A 21,797-nucleotide genomic window follows, 5' to 3' on the forward strand; every position below is an offset into this window, starting at 1 on the left:
GACTTTTTTCCCTCTCTTTCTTTTCTTCTCTTTCACAGAGAAGTAGATGAAGACCAGCTTATCTGAGATTGAGTTGAGCATAATTAAAAAGCAGAAAGAGAAATGTGTTGCAGGGAAGTAATCATGATTGAATGAACTATAGTAAAAGGAGGGGAGTCACCTTCCCTCTCTTTTACCCAAAGGCTGGGACATAAAACAAAGGCTGAGTGCTGTGCTGTTGTATCAGTTCATTATACAGTGGGTTTACACACCCATGTTCCTTTGCTGATTACTCCAGTGCATGTGGTGATGATGAGGTGTGCACAGGGGTCTGATGTAATATGGCTAAAAGGGATTTGAGCGCGTGCCCCAAAGGGCATTTCCACGTCCATTAATGCTGCCGCCGCTGTATTTTCACAAGGATGAAGGTGCTTCAGTTCTTTAAAGGGAGAGTGTTTTCCCAGGAAATTTTCTGTCTTGTTTCAGCAGGCTAGCCTGAAGGGGGTCAGCCAAGAAGTCACCCTTAAGAGGTGATAATCCAATTGCTCTAGTCCTCACCAGATTTGTTTTCCCCTTGTCTGGCAGTGTTTGTGTGTGTGTGTTTACAGAGAGTGTAAGCATGCGTGTGTGAATGTATTAGACATAGAATGGGAGGCAGAGGCAGCAAGATGCCACCATTTTGTGTGTCCAACCCGGGGCCCCATTCTAGATCAGAGAGAGGTTATGGAGGCCAAGTCTGTCAAAGGCACACCTGCAGGGAAAGTCCAAAAACCCTGACTGCCAGCTTACACAGGCCCGTTTAAGGTGTGCTTATTTGGAGTTTAACCCTGACTTCAAATGTCCTTTCCCTCTCTCCCCTTTTGTGTTTGACCAATGGGCCTTGTGCTCTTTTACTTTCTTGCCTTTCTTCTGCCTCCCTTGGCTCTTTAATCTCCTCCACCACCCCCACCCTCCCAATTCTCCTCCCCCTAATATCCGAACCCCACATCACAGCAAAGGTCCCTCCCAAAAGACAGCAAGCAGTTGAGTCAAGTGGCTTAGCAAGGCAAGCTATAGCTTGTTCACTTGCTGTGTGGTTTTCTCTTGTATATACCAGGGTTTACACACTGAAGCATATTTGGAACTGAGCAGAGCAGTTATACCCTACAGGTAGTGCTTTAACCATGCTGCCACCGTCCAAGAGAGTGGGAGGATGATAAAGGAAGTGTGTTACAATCCGAGTTCTTCCTCTCTGCTGCTGATTTTCACGCGCACATCTTTCACGTTTATGCAAAGCTTTTGAGGGCATTATGCAAGATAAGCTCATTTTCTAGTCTGATTCCCACTCTAGTACATGCTTTAATGACTCTTAAAGCCAAGGGCTGCTTTTTTAGGCATAATAGAAGTCCCGCGGTCTCTCAGTTTTCACATAGCCAGAGTGCTTTTTCCACACCTGATCACTTTTGTTCACCCATTTTATGGCTATTGGGGAGCGGGCGGAGGTGAGCAATTTGACAGTAGTTAGTACCATGAGCCCTAATGTTTATTGGAAGCAAGCATCTAATATTTTTTGATTACCCCAGAGGAGGTATTAGCCATGTTAGTCAGCAAGGATAATTTCTTATTTACATGCCCCAAGCAGTGAACACTCTGAAGGAACACTGGGGCTAAATGCGCAACAAAACGAATCAAACATGCCAAACGAGATGCTCCATCCTGGCTGGCTGCAGGGCTGAAGCTGAGAAAACCTTCATTATGCATTTACCATAATTCATTTAGAGGGTTATCAATTTGCAGAATACAGAGAAGATGTTTGGAGGGGGAAGCAAGCAAACACCATATCAAACGAAGGAAGAGAAAAAGGAGAAAGGGAAAGCAAGATGAAAAGGAGTAAGATATTCAGGGTTAGCTCGATGCCTGGATTTTTTAAATGTTGTTCCAATTACACACTTTTCCATGTTCTGAGGCAGAACTTGCATGTTAAATGCTGCAATCTCCTCTCTTTTACCAGTGTCACACTCCGCCCCCTAAAAGAGCAGAAGCTGATTTATTTTTAATGAAAGCCATTTGGCACAGGGATTCTCTTCTATACAATTTTTGTTGAGATTGAGGCAACGCAGAGATGTTCTAGTTCAAATATTGTCTTTCTGTTCATTTAGGGTCGCTCTTTGTTTGGCCTCTGCCCTGCTTACTTAAGGGTGTCTTGTATCTGTCTCTGTGTGGATTTCAGGATAGTTACTACATGTTTTCATTTTTTCTTTCCTGGCAACACACACTGAGAGAAGAAAAAGACCTTTTAAAGCATCTTTCCCTCCGCCATCAGGCAAGGATGACTAAGGCCCCATTAGAACAATTGCAGGAAACTTAGGGAGACGGGAGTGTTTAAAAGAATGAAAGCAGCCAGAAAATACCACTATCTTGTGATAACCAGTGCTTGCTTTCATTATCTAAACACAAAAAACTCCACCTTGGAAAAATTACACTCATTCCATAGCTTGATTCAATTCAATAAAACAATGAAACAGAGAGGTTGGAGGAAAAAAAGAAAGACAAAAAAAGAAAAAACATTTAACATTTTCCAAAGTGAGGGGGGAAAAGCTGCATTGTTTTGTACGAATGCTTACTCCCAGGGATGCAGTCCTTAGACAACTGAGTGTCTGCAGGAGACATCTGTGAAGCCTGACCTTGTGACCCCGGAAAGAATGCTCTTAAGGTGGGGGAAAACTGCCTTTACCATTGCATCATGGCCTACAGGACAGCCCAGCAGCAGCACAACAAACACAACCGCTACAGATAATAACACAACAGACCAACAGTCGATGAAAAAAAAAATTAGGTGGAGAGAGACGAGCAAAAGAGAGAAAGAAAGAGATACTGTAAATGTAAAGATTGACAAGGAAAATAAAAAAGATAATAGGATGGACAGACAGACTGATAACATGCACAGAAAACACAGACAGACTCGACTCCTACTCCTTTACACCCCCCCCCCCCCCCCCCCCATGAGATAATTTTCATCCTTTATGAGTCAAAAGGAAGCCTGGTTGAAAATGAAAGGTTACACAAGCCAGAGCCCAAGCCCTCGGAGTGAGAGAGGAGAAGAACCCTGCTGCAAGGGCCCTGCTGTTATTCAAAGCACCTGCCATTGTGTGGGCGCCCATCCAGGCCTATTGTTGTGCAGAAATTAGTCGTGCTCCCTTTGGCTCCCTTTGGCTCTAGAGGCATGCGGCAGACCCCCTTGTTGTTTTGGGTTCAGATACGTGGTCGGATAGATGCGTGGCCCTGGCTACCATCACCACTGGCTGTGGCCCTTTGCCCTTTCTCCCAAAACACGGTATCATTCTGTTTTTTTTCTGTCTTCACTTCTCAAGAACATTTTCAGGCCAACATTCCTATAGTTTTCTCTCTTTTTCTTTTGTACTGCTACTCTCCTTTCTCCTTTGGTGTATATGCTTATTGTTCTTTGGAGCACCCTCATTATACCCATGGTTATATTTTAAGGGCCTCTCTCTTTGATTTTGATCTCATGGGGAGTGAGTGGTGGGCTGGTGGGAGCTGTAGGGCTGGCCCAGCTCTCCGGGCTCCCCAGCCAGTGTCTCAGAGAGTGGGCTTGGGGGTATTGTTGGGCTTGGTACCACTGCAGAAGCGCTGGTGCTAAAGCTAGTGTAGGGGGTTGATGTGAGGGGAAAATTGAAAAGTCAATAACGAAGGCCGCACAAAAAAAAAAGAAAAGAAAGGGTGAAACAAAAGGAGATGGAGAGCTTCAAAAAGCTGAGAGCTATGGAGCACTGCTAATTAATAGCATCAGAGGAACAGCTTTTCTTTCCTTCCTTCTGGAACTTTAATGCTGCACATCAACTTGCAAGGCGAGGCGATTAGGAGCTCGCATTGTGAGTCAGGTCCATCTCACTGCCAGACCAGCATACAGTGCCCATGTTATATGAGGGAGGTTTGGTAATGTCTCATTGGGAAAATGAAAAACAAACAGAAAATTGCGTTGAGTGGCCAGGAAAACCAAAAATAATATATTGTAATGCAACCATAACTTTGTGAAACTATTGAACCATCAGTCATTGTGTTACAGAGGTGTTGAATCAAGTCTGTGGTCATTTTTGAGCCATTTCTAACATGTTTTTCCTGAATGAGATAGAGTTTTAAAAAACACCTCTGACTATAATGCAACTCAATACTACCCCAGCACAAAGTACAGCTTCAGTTCACCATAGAACTGATTTAACCCACAAATAAGTAATGACGTATTTATTGCAAGGCTTTTGCGTTGCATTGCATTACAGAGGTCTTCCTAATATTTTGGCCACTCAGTATAGATTTACTGTGCATTATTGTCAGTAAGCATGTGTATATTCACATGCATTTGTTTTTAAATTGTACCCTGATTCCAAAATAGATTGTTGTGTATTCCTACTCTCCCTTGTTACGCAGCTAATCGAAAGGTGAGGTCGAGGAACGTGACAAAATACACATTTTGGACTGTCAGCGAGGCAGTGTGGCAGTAATTTGAACCAAGGCTTTGCAATTTGTATTTTTTTACAGCAGTAATAGGCTCCTCTCTCACTTTTCCTGCCATAGCAATTTCCACTGCCAACAGCTGTCAAGCCCCTAAAATCAAAATTAGTGCCATGGAATTGGGCCTTAATGAAATGACCTGCTGGATTTACCTTAAGGAGCACGGCGGACAGTCAATACTAGCCCTCTCACTGCATGCTGCGGCCCCATTAACGAAAGGAAATAGTCTCAAGTAAATGTATTAAGCACTACTTCCACCATCTAATTATATTTTTCCCTTCTCCCTTCATAATTCATTCACACTTTCATTTGTTCTTAATATTGAAAAAGGCTATTAACTGGCTTTTCTGTCCTCATGGGGTCACCAATTATATGTCACAATGTATCAGAAGAATGTCAGATGAGTTGAATATTGGGGATAAATGTAGTGTCCCAGCCCACTAGGATGTGTAAATATATTTCCTTATGTTCATAGCAGAAATACAACATTTGTTATCATAATATCGTATGTGGCATTTGAGGGTAACACCATGGAATCCAGAGCTGTGGGCTCGCCCCGCCTCTGTTTCCTATAGAAAGACGTGAATGCGTGCCAAGGCCCAGTGGAGGACACTTGGCCCTGGTTATTGACTTGTAAAGGAGCCGGTAGGTGAGGGGTCTTGACAAGACATGAGCGTCTGACTCCCTTGTAAAGCTGTATCTGATTTCTCTGCTAGTTGGCTCCCCGGAGAGACCCGCTCTACCCTCTGTTGATCAGTCTCTTACTCATAGCTGTATGGAAAAACGCAGCGATAAAAAGAATGAAAGAGTAGTTTTGTGAAAGGAGACGCTCTCATTGTGTATGCCATGATTCCCTGTTAGGGTGAAAATGAGAGCGAGGGGGGAGGGAGAAGGAAGCAAAAGAATCAGCTGCTAGGTGAAAGAGCTGTATCCAAGAGTGTATCTCAGACAGTATGTCCGGGAAAAAAACCCCTCTTCAGATTAAAGTTTTGGTGAGTTGGGTTACATGGACTTCTCCATAACGGCATCTGTATTTGTGTATAGTATGAAAGTAACAGATTTGCATCAGCAAGAGGGCAGACAAAGCAAGTATTAGCTAAGCCGGATCCTCACTCCTCACTAGATCTGACTAATTTATGAGGGTAAACTGCGCTGACAGACAGAGAGAGAGATGCAGGTAGAGGGAGGAAGTTTTCATTGACTCTCCAGAGTAGGGCAAGCCAAAGCCCCGGAGGGATCTCTCTCAGTTTGAACTTTATCAGGGGCTACGCTTAATCAATACACTATCGGAAAAAGAATTAATTACTAAAGCAGAATAAAACAGCTGCATTTTAAACCAAGGATTCATCAATTCTGTAATCTCTTGGTTACAGCTCAGGTGTCAGGAGGATCATTTTAGCTCCATGTAATGAGGAACTGTGGGAGTTTACCCCAACCCTCTGCCATCCTCCTCCTCCACCTCTCCGTTTCTGACCTCCCCTTCCAACCAACACCCAGGTTCTATCTTCTACCTCCTCATCAACATTTTTCTTCCTTTTTTCATTCCATTTCCTACCTTCTCAGCTGTTTGTCATCTACCTTCAATATTCTTCCTTTTTACACTTTCCCTCTTTCCTTGCCCCATCCTTAACAGACTAACTGTATTCTACTCTCTCATCCACCCCCACCCCCCCATCCTGCTACATTCCCTTCCCACCAAATTCCTGTCTTTGCGGGGATGGTACGAAGGGGTATTAAACTCGAAATCTCTGGTGCGAATGCTGACTGGAACGGGACATTCCCGCTGCTGCAGCCGTCAAGCCGGACATTCCTCCGCTCAGACTGGGACACCGCTGGTGTTATACAAAGAGGGGGCATAAGGGATGGGGGAAGTTGGCGTAGTGTGTAGAAAAACAACACACAATGCTCACAAATAGTAAAAATGAATATATATGTTGTGTATAAACTCAATGGAGGGTGACAATCACAGGAGAGGATTGGTTGGATGGAAATGAATGGCGTATGGTGAACACATTTAGATATTGGGCGACAGTCAAGCCACATGGGGAGTATCCTTGTGTCACAATAACCTCGGCCACGCTGTTGCCACGACCAGTGCCATCCACCCTTCATAGCCCTTGATCCCAGCCCAAAGTCTGTAAACGGACTGTCCTTGACTCCCTCATAATGGGGGATTTCAAGGCAGGTTGAGAAGGGGTTATGGGTGATGAATTGGGTTTTTAGTGAGCTCATTAGGAAGCCAAACAGAGTTTAGACTGGCGGAGCGGGGCAGCAGCACAGTAATCAGTTCTGCTCGCTTTGTTCCCTGCCTCCAGGACATTTGTGTGAAAAAAAAGGGAGCGAGGAGGAAAAAAAACTTCATGGCATTTGGCTGATGAGAGGACTGCTGAGCAGAGGCTACAATCTGATGGTTGACTTGTTGATTTATAAACCTTTTAATCCATTTACTCTACCAACCCCCCTAGCTCTGTGCAGAAACCCCCATCTCTCCTAAACTCTACTTTGATGCCACTGTCCATCAGGTGTGGCAAAGATGTCTGCAATAAATCGAAGTCGTCCTCTCTCAGTATAAAAACAGGGAGTTTGTTTGTTTGGTTTTGAATTCTAATTGAGGGTAGAGAATCACTGCTGATGCTGTTGTCATACTTTGCCTCAAACAGTGTAAGCTGTTCTGAATCACAAAACCGCACTTTGTTTAAACTGGCAACCAGCACACAGCTGCTCTTTCTGGTGGTTTAGGTAGGAGACTTTGATATGCAATAGTTCCTAGCGGGGATTGCAAAGCCATTTCTTCACTAGCAGATGGATCCATATGATGTGTTTGCATGCTCTCCAGCTCTTTGTTTTCTTTTGCACTGCCTTGTCTCTTCATTCCCGGCTTTCACTACATTATTATTCCAAAGTAGAGCAACTTAGACGTTTTTACAAAGCAAAAAGTGTGGAAGCAGCTTGTTTTACTAATGATCATGCTTGTTTCAATTCAAAATAGCCTCGCTTGTGTTTGGGAAATACCTATTCTTTAATATTTGATGCAGCATCAAACCTTTGGATTGAAGTATTCTTCTCTGTGGGAACATAGCCCTGTTTTTTTATCGTAACAATCATAAATTATAGAGGGAGTAGCTTTAATATGTGCAATTTGAATCATTAAGATCAAAAATAGCTCCATTCTACCATATTAAGTTAGGGAGAAAATAAGGACAACGTGTGTGGAGACAGACACAAGGTTTGGACAGGTGCCTTGGCAGGTTTGTACATTTGTTTATTAAGAAACAAGGGATGAACCGCGATCACCTGTGAGACCAATTAGCCCCATTCGATTTGGAATTTAAGGGAAGAGCAGCGGTAGTGTTGGAGTGCAGGGGGAAGCGGGGTGGAGTTGTCAGGGAGGCACAGAGTGTGAAATGTCTGGTGGAGACCCAAAGCCCTTCATTAGCCACTGATCCCTGTCTGCTGAGTGAGGAGCAGTCATGGGCATCACAGCTCCCTTTTAGTTCCCCCAAAAACAGTGGGGTGAGGGGGTGGAGGGTAGCTACCGCATCCCCTGCAATTTAGCCCTTTACCATTCATGCAAATTGGGTCCTGACATCTGCAACAGCCTGCCTCCTTTTATACATCTTTATTCCATCTCCTTTCTTTGGGTCTTTTTTCCTCCTTAAATAAAGCCCCCTTTAGATGGCAGACTCTTGTCTCAGCAGACATACAACCTCCACATCTGTGTAAAAGCAGCACTTTCCTGCGTGCTCATATACCCATATTTAAATATGTACAGGGAAAACATTTCAAGATCCCAGAAGGCATAAGCAGTTATTGTGCAACCCTAAAAGTCCCGATTTCTGATGTATTAAGACAGTTGTTGTTGTAGGTAGAAGGTTAATCACACCAATAATTAGTTCAGCATAAAGCCTTGGATAATGCGCATACTTTGTAAACCCAGATACATTTTTTTTAGGGGTTTGGCAGATGATAATCTTATGAAAAGATCAAGTGAGTTCTAGGCAGCAAGTGACTCTGGAGAAAAGGCAGTAACCAGGCAGCCTGCCCCCCTTCCTCCATCTCCCTTCTGGACGAAGCACTCTTCTTTGACTCCAGGGGAGAAGCTGAAAGGGGAGGGTGGCTTTGCTCCAGCCCTTATTTTGTATTAAACGGTAAAATAGCCTAACTGGCTGTTAAAAACAAGTTTTACCCCCAACCCTCTACCCCTCCCCTCTCTTTCTCTCTGCTCTGTCCACTTCAACCATGCCCGCAATGGTAGGGATGTGCACAGTGGGGTCAACACTGTGCCTGTGAGAGGAGAGAGGCCTTGCATCGGTGGAGAGGTGATAGTTATCTCCAGCATTCCAGGGATGACAGAGAGATATCTGCATGATGGCAGGGTTAGGGGGCTTAGAGAAGGGGCGGAGAAGGGAGGTACAGGAGTTGTGAGCAACTACCCCCCATCACCTCCCTCCTTCCTTCCCTCCCTGCCTTTCTTACTGCCTGACTGCCTCGCTTCCCCACACATAGAAAAAAACATCTAATTAGAAGCTCTTATTCCACTTCATTTAAGGGAACACTTAATGATGTGTTTTTGGGGGGAGACAACTACGCATTACTTCTCATGCAAAAGGAACCACTCAGTCGTTGCACTCAGGATGCAGATACAGCTGTGTTTGAGATGGAGGTTTGTTCTCATTTCTGCCGGGCGTCATGGTTGTTGGAGGAAAAAGTGGTAGTCCACTCTCCTTCACCTTTAGCCGGTGTCCTGGCGGTAAGAGGGGGCAGTAAAGCGGAGGCGGGTAGTGACATCTGAGTTTGGCAGGGAGACTTGCTGAAGGAGAGAGTTTGTTGTAATTGCTCTGACAGGTTTTAGGGCTGTTAATGACTCCGGCCTGAGCGCTACCAATTTGTCAGCATGCTTGCTGTTTACTAAGCTGTTGTTTTATGGTCCAGTGCAAGGGGCTGCTGCTTGTTTAAGCACAGATCAGGAAATAATCAGCGTAAAACACTGGCTGCAGTGGTGCAGCCGCACTAAAACAGTTCCGTCTAGAGCCCTCATCTACTGTATGGATCTGAATGAGCGCAGTAAACCATATGGCGCGTGGTCACACAAGGACACACAAACACACATGATGGGTTGCTTGCTGTTTGAAATTGGACGCTCAAGTGTGTGTTTTATCATTAAAGGGATTATGTTCTACTCGTTAGCACTTGTCTGTGTTGTATGTTAAGGAGTGCGAAGCATATTGCTAGCATGCAGTTATAGCCAGAAGACCTGTAATCCCCAGTCGGCACAGAGCAACAGAGGGTCGGCCATTCCACTAGTGTGAATAGAGCCTCTACGTGTTTGTGTATGTGTGTATGTGAGAGAGATTGTGTGTGCGTCAAGAGCATGTGGTCCCAGAGCCGGCAAAGACCCCTTCGTAAATCCATAGTAAATAAAAGGGGTAACCAGACGGACAAAAGAGGAGCCCCCATTGCTACTCTCATTCGCTGCCATTTGGGAGACTGAATGTGCTAAACGCCGCTTATGTTGGCTGAAAAGTTGAGGAGAAAAAAGAAGGAAAAGGGAGGCTCTAAATCTCCCTCTTCTTTTCTCTTCATTCTCTGCGGCCAAGCCTGCAGGGCTAAAGGTGGTTTAATAGGAGGGTGTTGGAGGGAGGTTTGGAGGGTCACTATGGTGTGCGAAGGTAGGCCAAAGGAGCTCCTGCTACAAGAAACTTAGCTTCTGTTCTCCGTCTACTTCTCTCTCCTTCTGACTCCCCTCATGAGTTTCTCTCTTCTCCTCATTTGGTTGAGCTCGGGTGAACATGCCTGACTAGTTTGGGCTGACAGGGGTTGTGGGGGGTCTGTTGTAATTAGTCACTTTAACCACAGCTTCCATAAGCCACTGCCTCTACACTCTTTGCTTCATTACCCTGAAACAAATGCCGGGGCCTCCCAGTGCAAAATCACTGCGCAGCCTTTGGAATAATTCACACAACATCTAAAGCTTGTCTGGGGGCTTTTCAGTAGGTGTATTAATAGTACAGGGACCAATAAGTCTGGAGTGTTATTTGATAACTAACCATGACTGGGTTTGAATGTTTTCCAACTATTGACAAGTCATTATTCATTCATGCATGGGTATATCGGAATGGTGGAGCACCAAAGGGAGGGCGTACTGATAGTGCTACAATATGTGTTACTTGCGGCCATTTCCATAAAGCTTCCAGGGCTGACTCAACCTCAGAGGCTCCCTTAGGGCCAGGGGCCTCCTAGACATGAAGCATGATCTCTAAAATCATTAGGACTCCCATGACTACTCCCTTAGTCTCAGCAGACACTGTAGGACACTTTGTGCTAAACCAGTTCTTTGTGCAGGAAATCCTGAAGCGACCCTGAATGTGCCAACATTAGATAAGCAGAGTTTCAGTGTGTTTACAGTCCTTTCCCAACCTCTTAATGAGCTCAGCCCTGAGACCAATTTACTCTCAGGGAGATGTATCTGAATGCATTTTTAATAACCACACTGGTGATTAGAGAGGGAATGTATGTGAGCGAAATGTGCTCTTGGACTTATGCTTGATTGTTTGTCAGTGTTTTTTTTCACTTCTCTCGCCCTCATTGCATCTGGTCATTGTCTTCCATCTCGCCTGATTACACCTTCTCAGTTTCTGTGCGTATGAAAATAGGCACAAACTTTCGTTGCAAGCACTTTAGCTCAAGATATTGATATAGTGGCTGAGGGAGAATGAGAGAGGAGGAAAGAGCGAGGGAAGACAGACAGAGACTGGGGAGAGAGTGAGAGAGAGGGGGGGGGGCTGTCTTTTTTCCGTCTCCAAGGGCGCTGCTTTTCCAAAAGTGCCTGGGGCTACACTCCAGCACCTCGGCTCCCCTAGGCCTTTCGGCTGCCTCCTAATAGCCAACCCCCATCTGTGTCACATGGCCAGATGATGGGACGCTTCCCCCTGCTCTGCCTTGCACTTTTTTTTTTTTTTTTTTGCTTTCCCTATTTTTTTCAGAGTGCACATCCACACAGGTTAGAATGGCATAGTTGCCAGGGAACAGTCAGAAGCCATTAGCGTTTGGGACAATTTGCCCTGCAGCGTTCCTTCTCTTGCTCATAAGAAAAGAGTGGGGGTGGATGCAAAGCACCAGCTCTCCTTTAGATGTAATGAGGTTGTGCAAGTTGGGTCTTCTTTATTCTTTTTCTACTCCTTCTTTTCTTTCCCCTACTCCTTCTTGTTCCTCTTTTTTCTTTCTTTGTTTCTTTCTTTTCACCGTATGTCCACACTTGATTTTCGTACGTGGTCTATTTAGAAATCACATGTTTCTGCACATATATATAACTTCAAAACGACTATAAATACTGAACACAAAATGTGTGCTTGAATGCCACATGTCTGGTCTGTGCACTCATGACAGTAGCCATGTGCATGTGAGAGAAAGACGGAGGGAGAGAGGAGCTGAAAGCCTTGGAGTCTGGTTTCACCCTTGCGGGCTAGGGGCAGGAGGCAGCGAGCATGCTGGGTAATGAAGTGACAGGTCAGTCTGTAAATACGCACGGGTCGCTCTGGCCCTGGCCAGGGGGGAGGCTATCGCATTGCAGTGAAAATGGAAACGTCAATAAAATTAATCTGCCAGCCTTTTGGCCACTGTGTGGTTCCATTGGATGAGCCTGACTGCTCACAGCAGGAGAGGGATTTGGAGACTAGCTTGAAAATCAACACAAAACCTAGCGGCACACAAACAAACAACTAAACTGTGTATCAACATTATTCAGTGAAGCTCAGAAGCACAGAAAACAAGGGGAGGGTGGTTAAAATTCACAGCTCACTAGTTGTTGTTATTGAAGTTTGGAAGCAAACTGGGGGAGTTAGACTTGACTTCCGTCTGGGTCGCATTTCTCAGGAAGCCCCTCACAGTCAGGGTAGGGCTACGGCCAGACCAAAGTTTATTGTTTTAGGCTTTCCTGAACAAGGATTCGTACTTAGCCTGGGATTTACGGCATTTGCCACTAATGAATGCCCATTCTACAATTACAACACCCCTAGTCTGTGTCCCCATTCCCATATGTCCTTCAGAGGGGCCGTTGCTTCTTTAACTTCACACAGGGAGCGCAAAGTCGGCACTTCTCTGTTTTCCTCTTTCGTGTGGCTCTGCGCTAATGATGTGAAAGGAAAACACTGTGCACAGAAAGAAAAGAAAGACAGAGAGAGAAGAAAAAAGAAAGGGAAAAACAAGGGGGAGGAAAAGGAAAGTAGGGAAAGTAGTTAGAAGTGAGGGCCCCTGCTGTCCTTGTAGTCTTCATTTATTTTGCATTTGATTACACCGTCGGATCCTTTTTCTTCCCCCTTTTTAATGTTATTAGTTCAAATATTTATGCGAGATTAAGGCTTGTATAGGTGGTTGTGATTGATGCCTCCCCAAAAACAGTAGGACATGCGAGTCTGAATTTTGAGAATGTCAGGGTCCTTCTCTGCCTTAGTGGAGGAGTTTTTCAGATACATAATTTAGATGCCCTCAAGGAAGGCTTTCAAGGCATTTGTGCCCGGGGGCAAGAAAAAATAACTATGACTGTTAAAAGTAAATCACTTTTGCTAATGCACAATTAATGCTGGGGAAGAGGAACAAGAAAAAGGCTAGGGACAAAGATGGAAACTTCGATTTAAAGGAGAAATCGTGCCTGGGTTATGTGCATGTTTTTCCTCTTGAAATCAAACACTGACGGACATTAATGCAGGCGAAGCCGCCGCTGGCCTGTCATGCTAATCTTGTGGCAGAATGGGGAGGGGTTGCTGCAAGGGAAGGGAGTGGGATAGGAGTACTATGGGAGTCGGGGCTTGGGGTGGGGTGGGGTGGGGTGGGGGAGGCAGACGAGTCCATTATGTGCATCGAAGTGCAACAATGAACCACCCCAAATCACATCCCTACTTTAATACTCATGCGTCTCAACTGGATGCCGTGAATTATCAACTCCTTGGAGTTTTGTTTGTCTGCAAGTGTGTGTCTGTGCACGCAACATGATTTACGAATGTACTGTATGTGCCCGCATAGCTCCTTCCTGTCCCCTTTGGCTCTCTTCAAAAGATGAAAAAAAAATGCTCTACATTATGTCAAGCATGCAAATTTAATTGAATTAATGACATGAGTCCAGCCTCTACTGTACTTGAAGGCTCCTTGTCCTCTTTTTTGTCATCTCACTCCATTTTTTTTCTTTCCTTCGCCTCCTACTGTAGAACTGGAATGAGGAAACCTAGTGTTTCAGCATCCAACCATAATATTACAGTCATTAACCCCTATTCCCCTCTCCCGTGCTCTGGGGTATAGAACAACTCTGCTAGGCCTCTGCGTAAACCCCTCACTCGCTGTACAGGCCTTCCTCTAAGGCCATATAAATCCCCCTACCTCCATATCTTCACTGCACAACACTGGCTTTGCTGCGGGGATTCTCTAGGCCTCAGTGCAGTGCTTTTGAGTTCCTTTGTATCTGTGGTATTTGTCCATTTATCCATTTTTCACAAGCCTTAAACTCAGCTTGGACTTCTTGTACTTCTGTTTCAGCCATTGTCGTTGTCTGGGATGTTATTTAACCCAGGATTTTGTTTCCGTCCAGGAGATGGCTTAGACAACAGCGTTGCATCGCCTGGCACAGGGGACGATGATGATCCCGACAAGGATAAGAAGAGACAGAAAAAGCGTGGCATTTTCCCCAAGGTGGCCACTAACATCATGAGGGCGTGGCTGTTCCAGCATCTCACGGTAAGCACAGCCATTACTTTTGGAGATCAACATGTATGAAAACAACCCAGATAGAAACGCACACACACACACACACACACACACACACACACACACACACACACACACACACACACACCTGTCACATAGTCGTTACTGAGGAAGCAAGGGAGTGAGTGACGGCTGCGCTGTGATGCTCACCTGTCAGCCACCTGTCAGAAGGACACAGTGACCAGGTCAATCTAATCAGTTTGGACTGTTTACTCCACTCAGCACACTCTGAGAGGGAGAAGGCCCAACAATCCATGACATTTACTCCAATGTGAGATGCACTGTTTGTTTGGCCTGAAGAAGAATTTTTTTTTTTCTGGGGCAGATTAAGAGAAGGAATGATAGTTAGTGGAGAATGATTGTGTAAAGGTGTGTAAAAGATTTTGGTTGAGTACACATCATTTCATTATCCTTTACAGTAGCTCCTGTGTAGGTTTAAAGATGGATATGGGTACAAATTTCTAGGCCAACAGCTATATTATGTCTGAAAAATGCATCTTTTTTTGTTGTTGCAGTCAGTGAAGACTTAATCTCACATTTAATAATCTGGTTGACTTGGTGACATATTAGTTTATGTTTGAGGTTGAGATGTTAAATGCTAAAACATTTATATTCCATAGCTTAGAGGAAATAGTTTGTTTGCCAAACAGTTCAGACAGACATCTCTGACACTGGCTCATTCACTTCACTCAACACAGTGATGCTACATGGATTATAAATTAAAATGCAACAGTAATTCAAGCCTACGTGGTCAAACGAACACTCTTTGCTTAGCTGTTTTATGTACGCGTCAGTCCGCTTTTCTGTCTGTCAATCGGTGTGTGTCATGTATAAGGGGACGGACCACATGTCCCCCCACCCTCGCTAATGTCAGGACATTATCAGAACATCAGGCTGTATTGATTTTGCAACACAGGTCAGATTTCAGGAGGAGGTGGCCACGCCAGGACACATAAACTGCTCTGCACCCAGAGATGGAGGGACAATGTAGGGGGAAGGGATAAGTAATAGAAGAGAGAGAGAAAGTAGAGAAGACTTAGTTTGGAGCTTCAGCCTTATGGATCATCCACATATTTAAGCGGGTCAGGTGGCCCCTGTGCACCCTGTACCCCCCCCTTACCAGTGCCCCCCTCCCCTTCCCAAAGCCCCTGTACCCTGATTACCCAACCAAAAGCCCAAGTAATGTGTGGCCAGCAAATACGGCCTAATTGAAAGGGCTGTAAATCCATTACATATTGGTCAGGGATAATCAGGAGTGCTTTAATCACTTTTATCTATTCAGGAGCAGTGAACCTGCAACAGCAAAGCCCTGAGCCTCGCAAGCCTTAGCGGCTCCACCACGCCAGTCTGCATGCTTATTATTCTCATCATTATCAAAATGACTTCACAGCTGTTCACAGCTCCATCGCTCCCTGACTGGAGACCTCTCACCAAACGACGCAGACCAGGCCTCATTCAGAGGCAGAGGGCGGGAGGGAGGATACACTTTTTTTTTTGTTGCTTTGGGCCCTTCTCCTCCGCTGAGCTTGAATGCCTTGTCTGTGTATGACTGGGTCAAACAACAAAGGCTAAATGTTTTATTGAAGTGGAATTTATTGTATTTAGGTTTGTACTGTATGCATGCGTAATATGCGTATATTGCCATGTACAAATTACAAGAACACACGTTATGTAAGTTAAGACAAAATATTTCCCCTTGATTTGTCATCTTTCTTGGTGAAAGCTTCACACAGCTTCAGTGCTCCCATCTGCAAAAGATGCAGAGAGAAAGACGCATACAGAGCTTTTGGAAGAGTTGCCAACAATTTTCTTTAGAATTGTTTTAAAATTGAAAGAGTGGAAAGGAAAAAGGGGGGGTGGCATTTTTCAAAGAGCTGGTTAATTCAGGCAGAGCTTTCAGGGCGCTCTTTTTCTCTGTCCCTCTCTCCTTTATCACATCCCCTGCTTGTAGATGTTCTCTCCAATCTTTATTTGTTTCTTTTGTGTAAAGCCCTGGCCAGTCTTGTACAAATAATAATCCCTCCCTTTTAACCTGCCTTCATTTCTCTACTGAGGACTAATTGAATTATCCCCCTCTCACCATCCAATTCTCCCACCCATAAACTCTCTCTCCCACTCACTCTCTCTCTCTCTCTCTCTCACACACACACACACACACACACACACACACACACACACACACACATTAGCCATTCTCCTTTCTTTTAATTTGTTAAGCAAATGTATTTGCCATTGCTGGATGCGTTTGTGCAAGGGTGAATTCTTGGGGACTTTGGCCCCTGAATGGCCTATAGCGGCATTCTGCCATTCATGCATTCATTAACTGAGGGGTGAGGTTTGAAAGGAGCGGCCTTGTATTTTCCTCAAACTGCGGGGCCAGCATGAAGCTCCTCTTCTATGAGCCACAGGGGTCTCTCTACATATGTTCTCAACATCCAGCTATTGTCACATCTTCTGAAAAGCTCAAAAGGACAGGACCCCCCCTTCAACAACACAGGCCAATAGTAACAACTGTTGGCTTTTGGATTCAGTATAACAAAATTGCCCTCTCCCCTCCCGCCCTCCCTTGCTTCACTCTGACCTCACACTCTCTTGGGAGAAATCACAAGATGCTCTTCTTCATGACAGTCACTTATAGAAAGTAACCATCAACCCTACCATGCCAACATTCCAGCTGAGGGGAAAATACAGTTTTTGGCGCTATTGAGATCTCACAAAATGTGGAAATATTCCATAATTACTCTGTAGAGAATGTTGATCCCGTATGCACATGCACTGGAGCGCACGTGAGCTGGCAACCTTAAATGCCCCATATGTAATTGGCAAACGGCAGGACAGATCAGCTGGTGTTAGCTGGTAGAAGAGGGTCAGACTGTCTCTCCACTCCCTCCTTCTATTCTCCCTCCCTGTTTTTCTCTCTCTAATACCCTCCTCCCTCCCCAGGAGTTTCTGGATGTCTTCCAGCCACATTAGTGGAAGGTAAATCCCAGACTGTTGGTGTAAGCTTTTCAATACTATGGGGAGATTATGTTATCAGAAAGGTAAACTTCACTGTCAGGGGTAAAATTTCTACTGCACTTCAAAAGCATGGACCACCAAATTCAGGAGAGGAAGAGGATAGGTAGATAAAGGGAATATGAGATAGAATAAGAGAAGTGAAAAGAGTGTGTGGCAGACAGAGGAATAGAGAGGTAGGGATGTTTTTTCTTATTCTTGCACAAGGTGATGGCCTTTTTTGGGGGGCAAAGCAAACTCTAAAATCTGCAATTAGCCCTTTGGCACCCCTGGCCTTCCTTCCCTCTCACCCCCTGCTAGCCCCCTGCTAGCCCTTGCTCACCCCCTGTAAAGACAAGGGTCAGCCACGCAATGAAAACAGGAAGCACTCAGATACAAAGATACCACTCTGGGCTCTGGCCTTGTCTTTTGACTAGTGTAAACCCTCAAACACCTATGAAAATAAATAGGGGACCTTAGGAGCAAACCAGGCCAGTTGAGGGCTGGCACATGTGTCTATGCGTTAGCTGGAAAGGAGGGAGGGAGTGAGAGGAGGTGAGTGGTCAGTCAGATGAGTAAGAAGGTAGCCCTCTCAAGCATCAAGCGTCTCAGGTTTTGTGCCGGGCCACCCTTTGGCCTGGGTGTTTGGGGGAAATTCTGTTAAGCTGCTAAGCCAGGTGTATTGGTCCCCTGGGCTCCTTGAAAGGAAGTGATATATCCCTTGGTCATTTGGAAAGTCCTTGGACTGTGAGCAGTAGAACTATATTCAGATGAGAAATGTTCATGATTAGATGGTATTTAGAAATAGTTATTAGTACAATTGGTATTGATTCACACAAAAATGTATTATACTATATATAAGAACACTCACAGCAGCTCAAAAGATGCCATGTTAATACAGGCGTTAACCAGAGTGAGGACACATCACACTTTGTGAGGAGATGAGTGCATTGTGCTGCAAACATCATTAGACACTAGTGACAGTGGCTACCCCCCCCCCTCCAATCCCAGCCCAACATAGCATTAGTCTCCATGACAACAGGGTGTCATCGTCAGGTCGAGCCCTCCTAGCGGCTCTCTCGACCGCCCTTTATAGATGCACATAAAAGAGCCAGCTAGGGTCATTCACAAGACATTGAGCGCAGGCGAGGCCAAACCCTGGCAACGGATGTTTGTCCCATACGATAAACAAGTGTACAAGTCCATCCCTTAAAAAGAGAGGGCATGTTGTTGGAGTAGACTAAACAGTCAGCTCTGTAGGATCCCAGTTTTGTTTAAGCGTCCTCTAGTCCTTCTAATCCTTGTGTGTTGTTCCAGTACAAGTAGCATTTAACTGGTGGAGACACACATCTGCAAACAGTTTGGAATACCCAAGCCCTTTCTCCTTTTACACTGAACTGCTGAAAGCTGTTTATGCCATAGTTGCTGGTGCCCTCTTTTCAGTATACATGGCCAAATAATTGTCTTTTTATAAATAAAAAAAAATACAATAAAACATGTATAATGTGTTAGTGCACTTACGTTAGTTTGAAAAATGAAAGTCATAAATATTATAAAGAGCCAACTGTGTGTCAGTGGTGTACACTGTTTGCTTTTCACCTTCTTAGCTTGTTGTGTGCGTTTGATGAAGAGAGGGTGGAGACAAAGCTGAAGGAGGGAGAGAGAGGGTGGTGAGGGTTAGGGGTAAGAGCAAGGGTGAGGAGGGGGTAAAGAGGGGGCTCCTAAGGGTCACAGAGGTGGGAGCCTGGAGGAGGCCCACACACTAATCTGTCATGTGCTCGTTTGCCTCGGAGCCCAAAAGTCAGCTCTCCAGTCACCCGTAGCAACCCAGGCGACAGTTTGGTTCACTGCCACTGCCCAAATGTGTAACTATCAGGAGGAGACGCATGAAAAAGAGTCATCACATTACTTTTGTGACAACACCGTTTGCTTTGTGCGCGTGTTTACAAAACAGGTGTTAGTGACAATATGACAGGGTAGTTTGGGGATGTTTAGGATGTTTAGCTCCGGACACATTTAAAGTCATTGATAATGACTCTGAAGGAGATCTTTGGTAGTGGGAGGGGGGTTGTTTGGTGCCTAGCTATTGTCTAGTCACTGTGTTCTAATGTTGCTGCTCAGCGACCCTGGAAAACAGAGACACAAGCCACCTCCGCCTGCCATCTGTTCGTCCCCAGCCGGGCCATCACAGAAGGGCTCCCACAGCATGGACAGACCTCACAGGGAAAGACGCTCAGAGAGCGTAGAGGGAGAGAGCAAAAAACAGAAGGAACGTTTAGAAGCGGGATACAGTGACTTCCAATTTTCACAGGCTGTATAATTATATGACGGGCTGCATCGACTTTGCCATCGTGCGGTAATTTCCCAGTGTTAGTGTGTCACAGCTCTGTGGCTGACTAAAGCCTTGTTTACAGAGTGCTTTGGCATAGTAGGTAGCCGTTCCAGATGTTTAGTGTTATTTGTAGCCCTAATTCGTTTCATGCTCCGACATCGGACCTTTACACTTTGCCCCCTAATCCAGATCTGTCATAGTTCAACTTCAAAGCCAACTAACCCCACGTGGAATCCACCGACATATAAAGCATGGCACATTAACCTTGCATACTATACAGTCTGTGTGTGCTTGTGAAAAGAGCAGACACGTTTGCCGTTTCGTTCCCATAGGCTTGTTTATCCACAAGATTAGCGTCGTACTATTGTACCTGCACAACCCCAACACTTCTCCTCCCTCTACCTCAAGTTTCCTGGCTTTTCCCTCCCTCCCCGTTAATTTGCATTCCTGCTGTTTGCATCTTAATGCAGGTTGTTTAATGAAGTAGCAGAAATGAGTGCTTTCGCTAAGGGACTGTTTACGACACATTCCCACTGCATGGAGTGATTACGCTGTGTGAATCTCCCCAGTGTTTGCCAAAGAAAAAAAAGAGCAACCTGCAACATATCCTGCAGTAAGACAACAGCAAGGGGAAACAAAGAAGGAGAGAAGATGTGCCTTTTTCTTTTTTTAAAAGACGTTGGTGTCTTCATGGAAGACCGGGAGCGCAGCATGAGTTTGACCGACCCCTGCAGAGGTGACTGCACATGCCCTGACCACAGCAGAATACAAACAGGGCTAGTCCTGTGGAGGGCAGTCAGATTTATAAACTCTCAGCTCTGAACATTGAGAGACTCCCCCAAAACCACACATGCACAAAGCCGATGAGACCTCTTTAAGGCCATATGCTCTGCTGAGAATAAGCCCCCAGCCCGGCACTTTTCCCTGCCTTCAGCAGCGCAATCCACTGCAGCTGTAGTCATAACACTGATCCGTTGGCTAGGACCTGGCTGAGCTCACTCTGGGAAGTAAGGCTGAATGACGTCATGTGTAATAAGGGACCCCGCAAGGTAGTCTGTGATAGTGTATGCACACCCGGTGGAAAACCAAGGTTATTAAGATGGTGGTAGCTGATTCTGGGCCGTTTTCCCTTTTCCACACTTTTGGGGTTATCTTACTCATAACAAAATGTATAAGAGGATTTTGGTTTCACATCTTACAGCTAGTTTCCTTAAATTACCCCTTAGCCTTCCAGGGGTACCGCCCTGCAGGCTAGCCTCATCCCCCCACGGTTGATTGCGGGGTTGTGGCAAGCGCTGCTAGAATGGTTGCTGCTGCATGCTGGGGACCATTGAGGCCAATGAGATTCTGCTGCAGGCCTCCAAGCTGCCCCAGCGTTGCTTTGATATTCATCTCACACCAAGAGAAGAATAATGCAAAAGGGAAAAGGAGCCGCACAATTGTGGAAACGGCCAACCAGGCTAAAGAAGGGAGGGAGGCAAGGAAACAGAAAAGGAATGGGGATGGAGGCATTGAGTAGAAATCAAAAACAGACCTTGTGTTTCTCTGTTTGGTTTGTCATGGGACCCTGGTTGCACCAAATCCCACTACTGCCATTTTGTGTGATTTTTCTCCCCTCCTACCCCTCTCAAATGCATGCTTTTGTTTTGCCCAGCGCTCAGTCCAGGGGCAGTAGCGGGATTCCTGCACAGTGGGGTCCTTATAACTGGGAGCCATGTCTCTTGTTCTCACCTCTTCCCCCTACTTCCTCACCTTTTCATTTTCCTCCCCATTGATAGCCTCTCTGAACATATGGACTGGTTTTTAAGAGAGAGCCCAGTCCACATCAAAGACTGAGGCTGAGCGGGTCAATTTGTTGCTCCTTTCCCCGACTCTTCCCCCTCCACTGGCCTCAGTGGACCCTCCCTGCGCCGCAGAGATTTACCCAGAATGCTCCATTGCTCAAGCAGTTCTGCCTAGCATATATATTGAGCCGTGTGTTGTTAGTGTCTGTTCTCCACGTAGAGCCGACCTCATTCACTTCAAACCTCTGAATTTCTCTGCAGCCACATCCCCCTAAGAGCATGTAAGGCTATACACATGAGCATGTGTGATAGATAGCAACCCTTGTATCAAAAATAGCTGCACCACATGCTGATAAGAAAAAGCAGATGGGTAGAGGAAGAAGAGAACCAAAGAGAGAAAATCTAATAAAAAAAAAAAATATATATATATATATATATATATATATATA

General features: G+C 45.3%; 1 protein-coding gene across 8 annotated transcripts in view; it reads left to right on the forward strand.

The window, feature by feature from the left end:
- Positions 1-21,797, forward strand: part of meis2a (Meis homeobox 2a) — a 78,565-nt gene that overhangs the window by 19,159 nt on the left and 37,609 nt on the right. For 7 of the 8 annotated variants that reach the window (XM_068717859.1, XM_068717863.1, XM_068717864.1 and 4 more), the window contains exon 8: positions 14,063-14,208. In XM_068717859.1, coding sequence (XP_068573960.1) covers positions 14,063-14,208 — 146 coding nt within the window. The remainder of the gene's footprint in view (positions 1-14,062; positions 14,209-21,797) is intronic. The other variant, XM_068717862.1, reaches the window with a different exon arrangement.

This window comes from Cebidichthys violaceus, unplaced genomic scaffold (genome assembly GCF_023349555.1).
Source record: "Cebidichthys violaceus isolate CVI_PGR_0920_01 unplaced genomic scaffold, fCebVio1.0.p SCAF_22, whole genome shotgun sequence".
NCBI lineage: Eukaryota > Metazoa > Chordata > Actinopteri > Perciformes > Stichaeidae > Cebidichthys > Cebidichthys violaceus.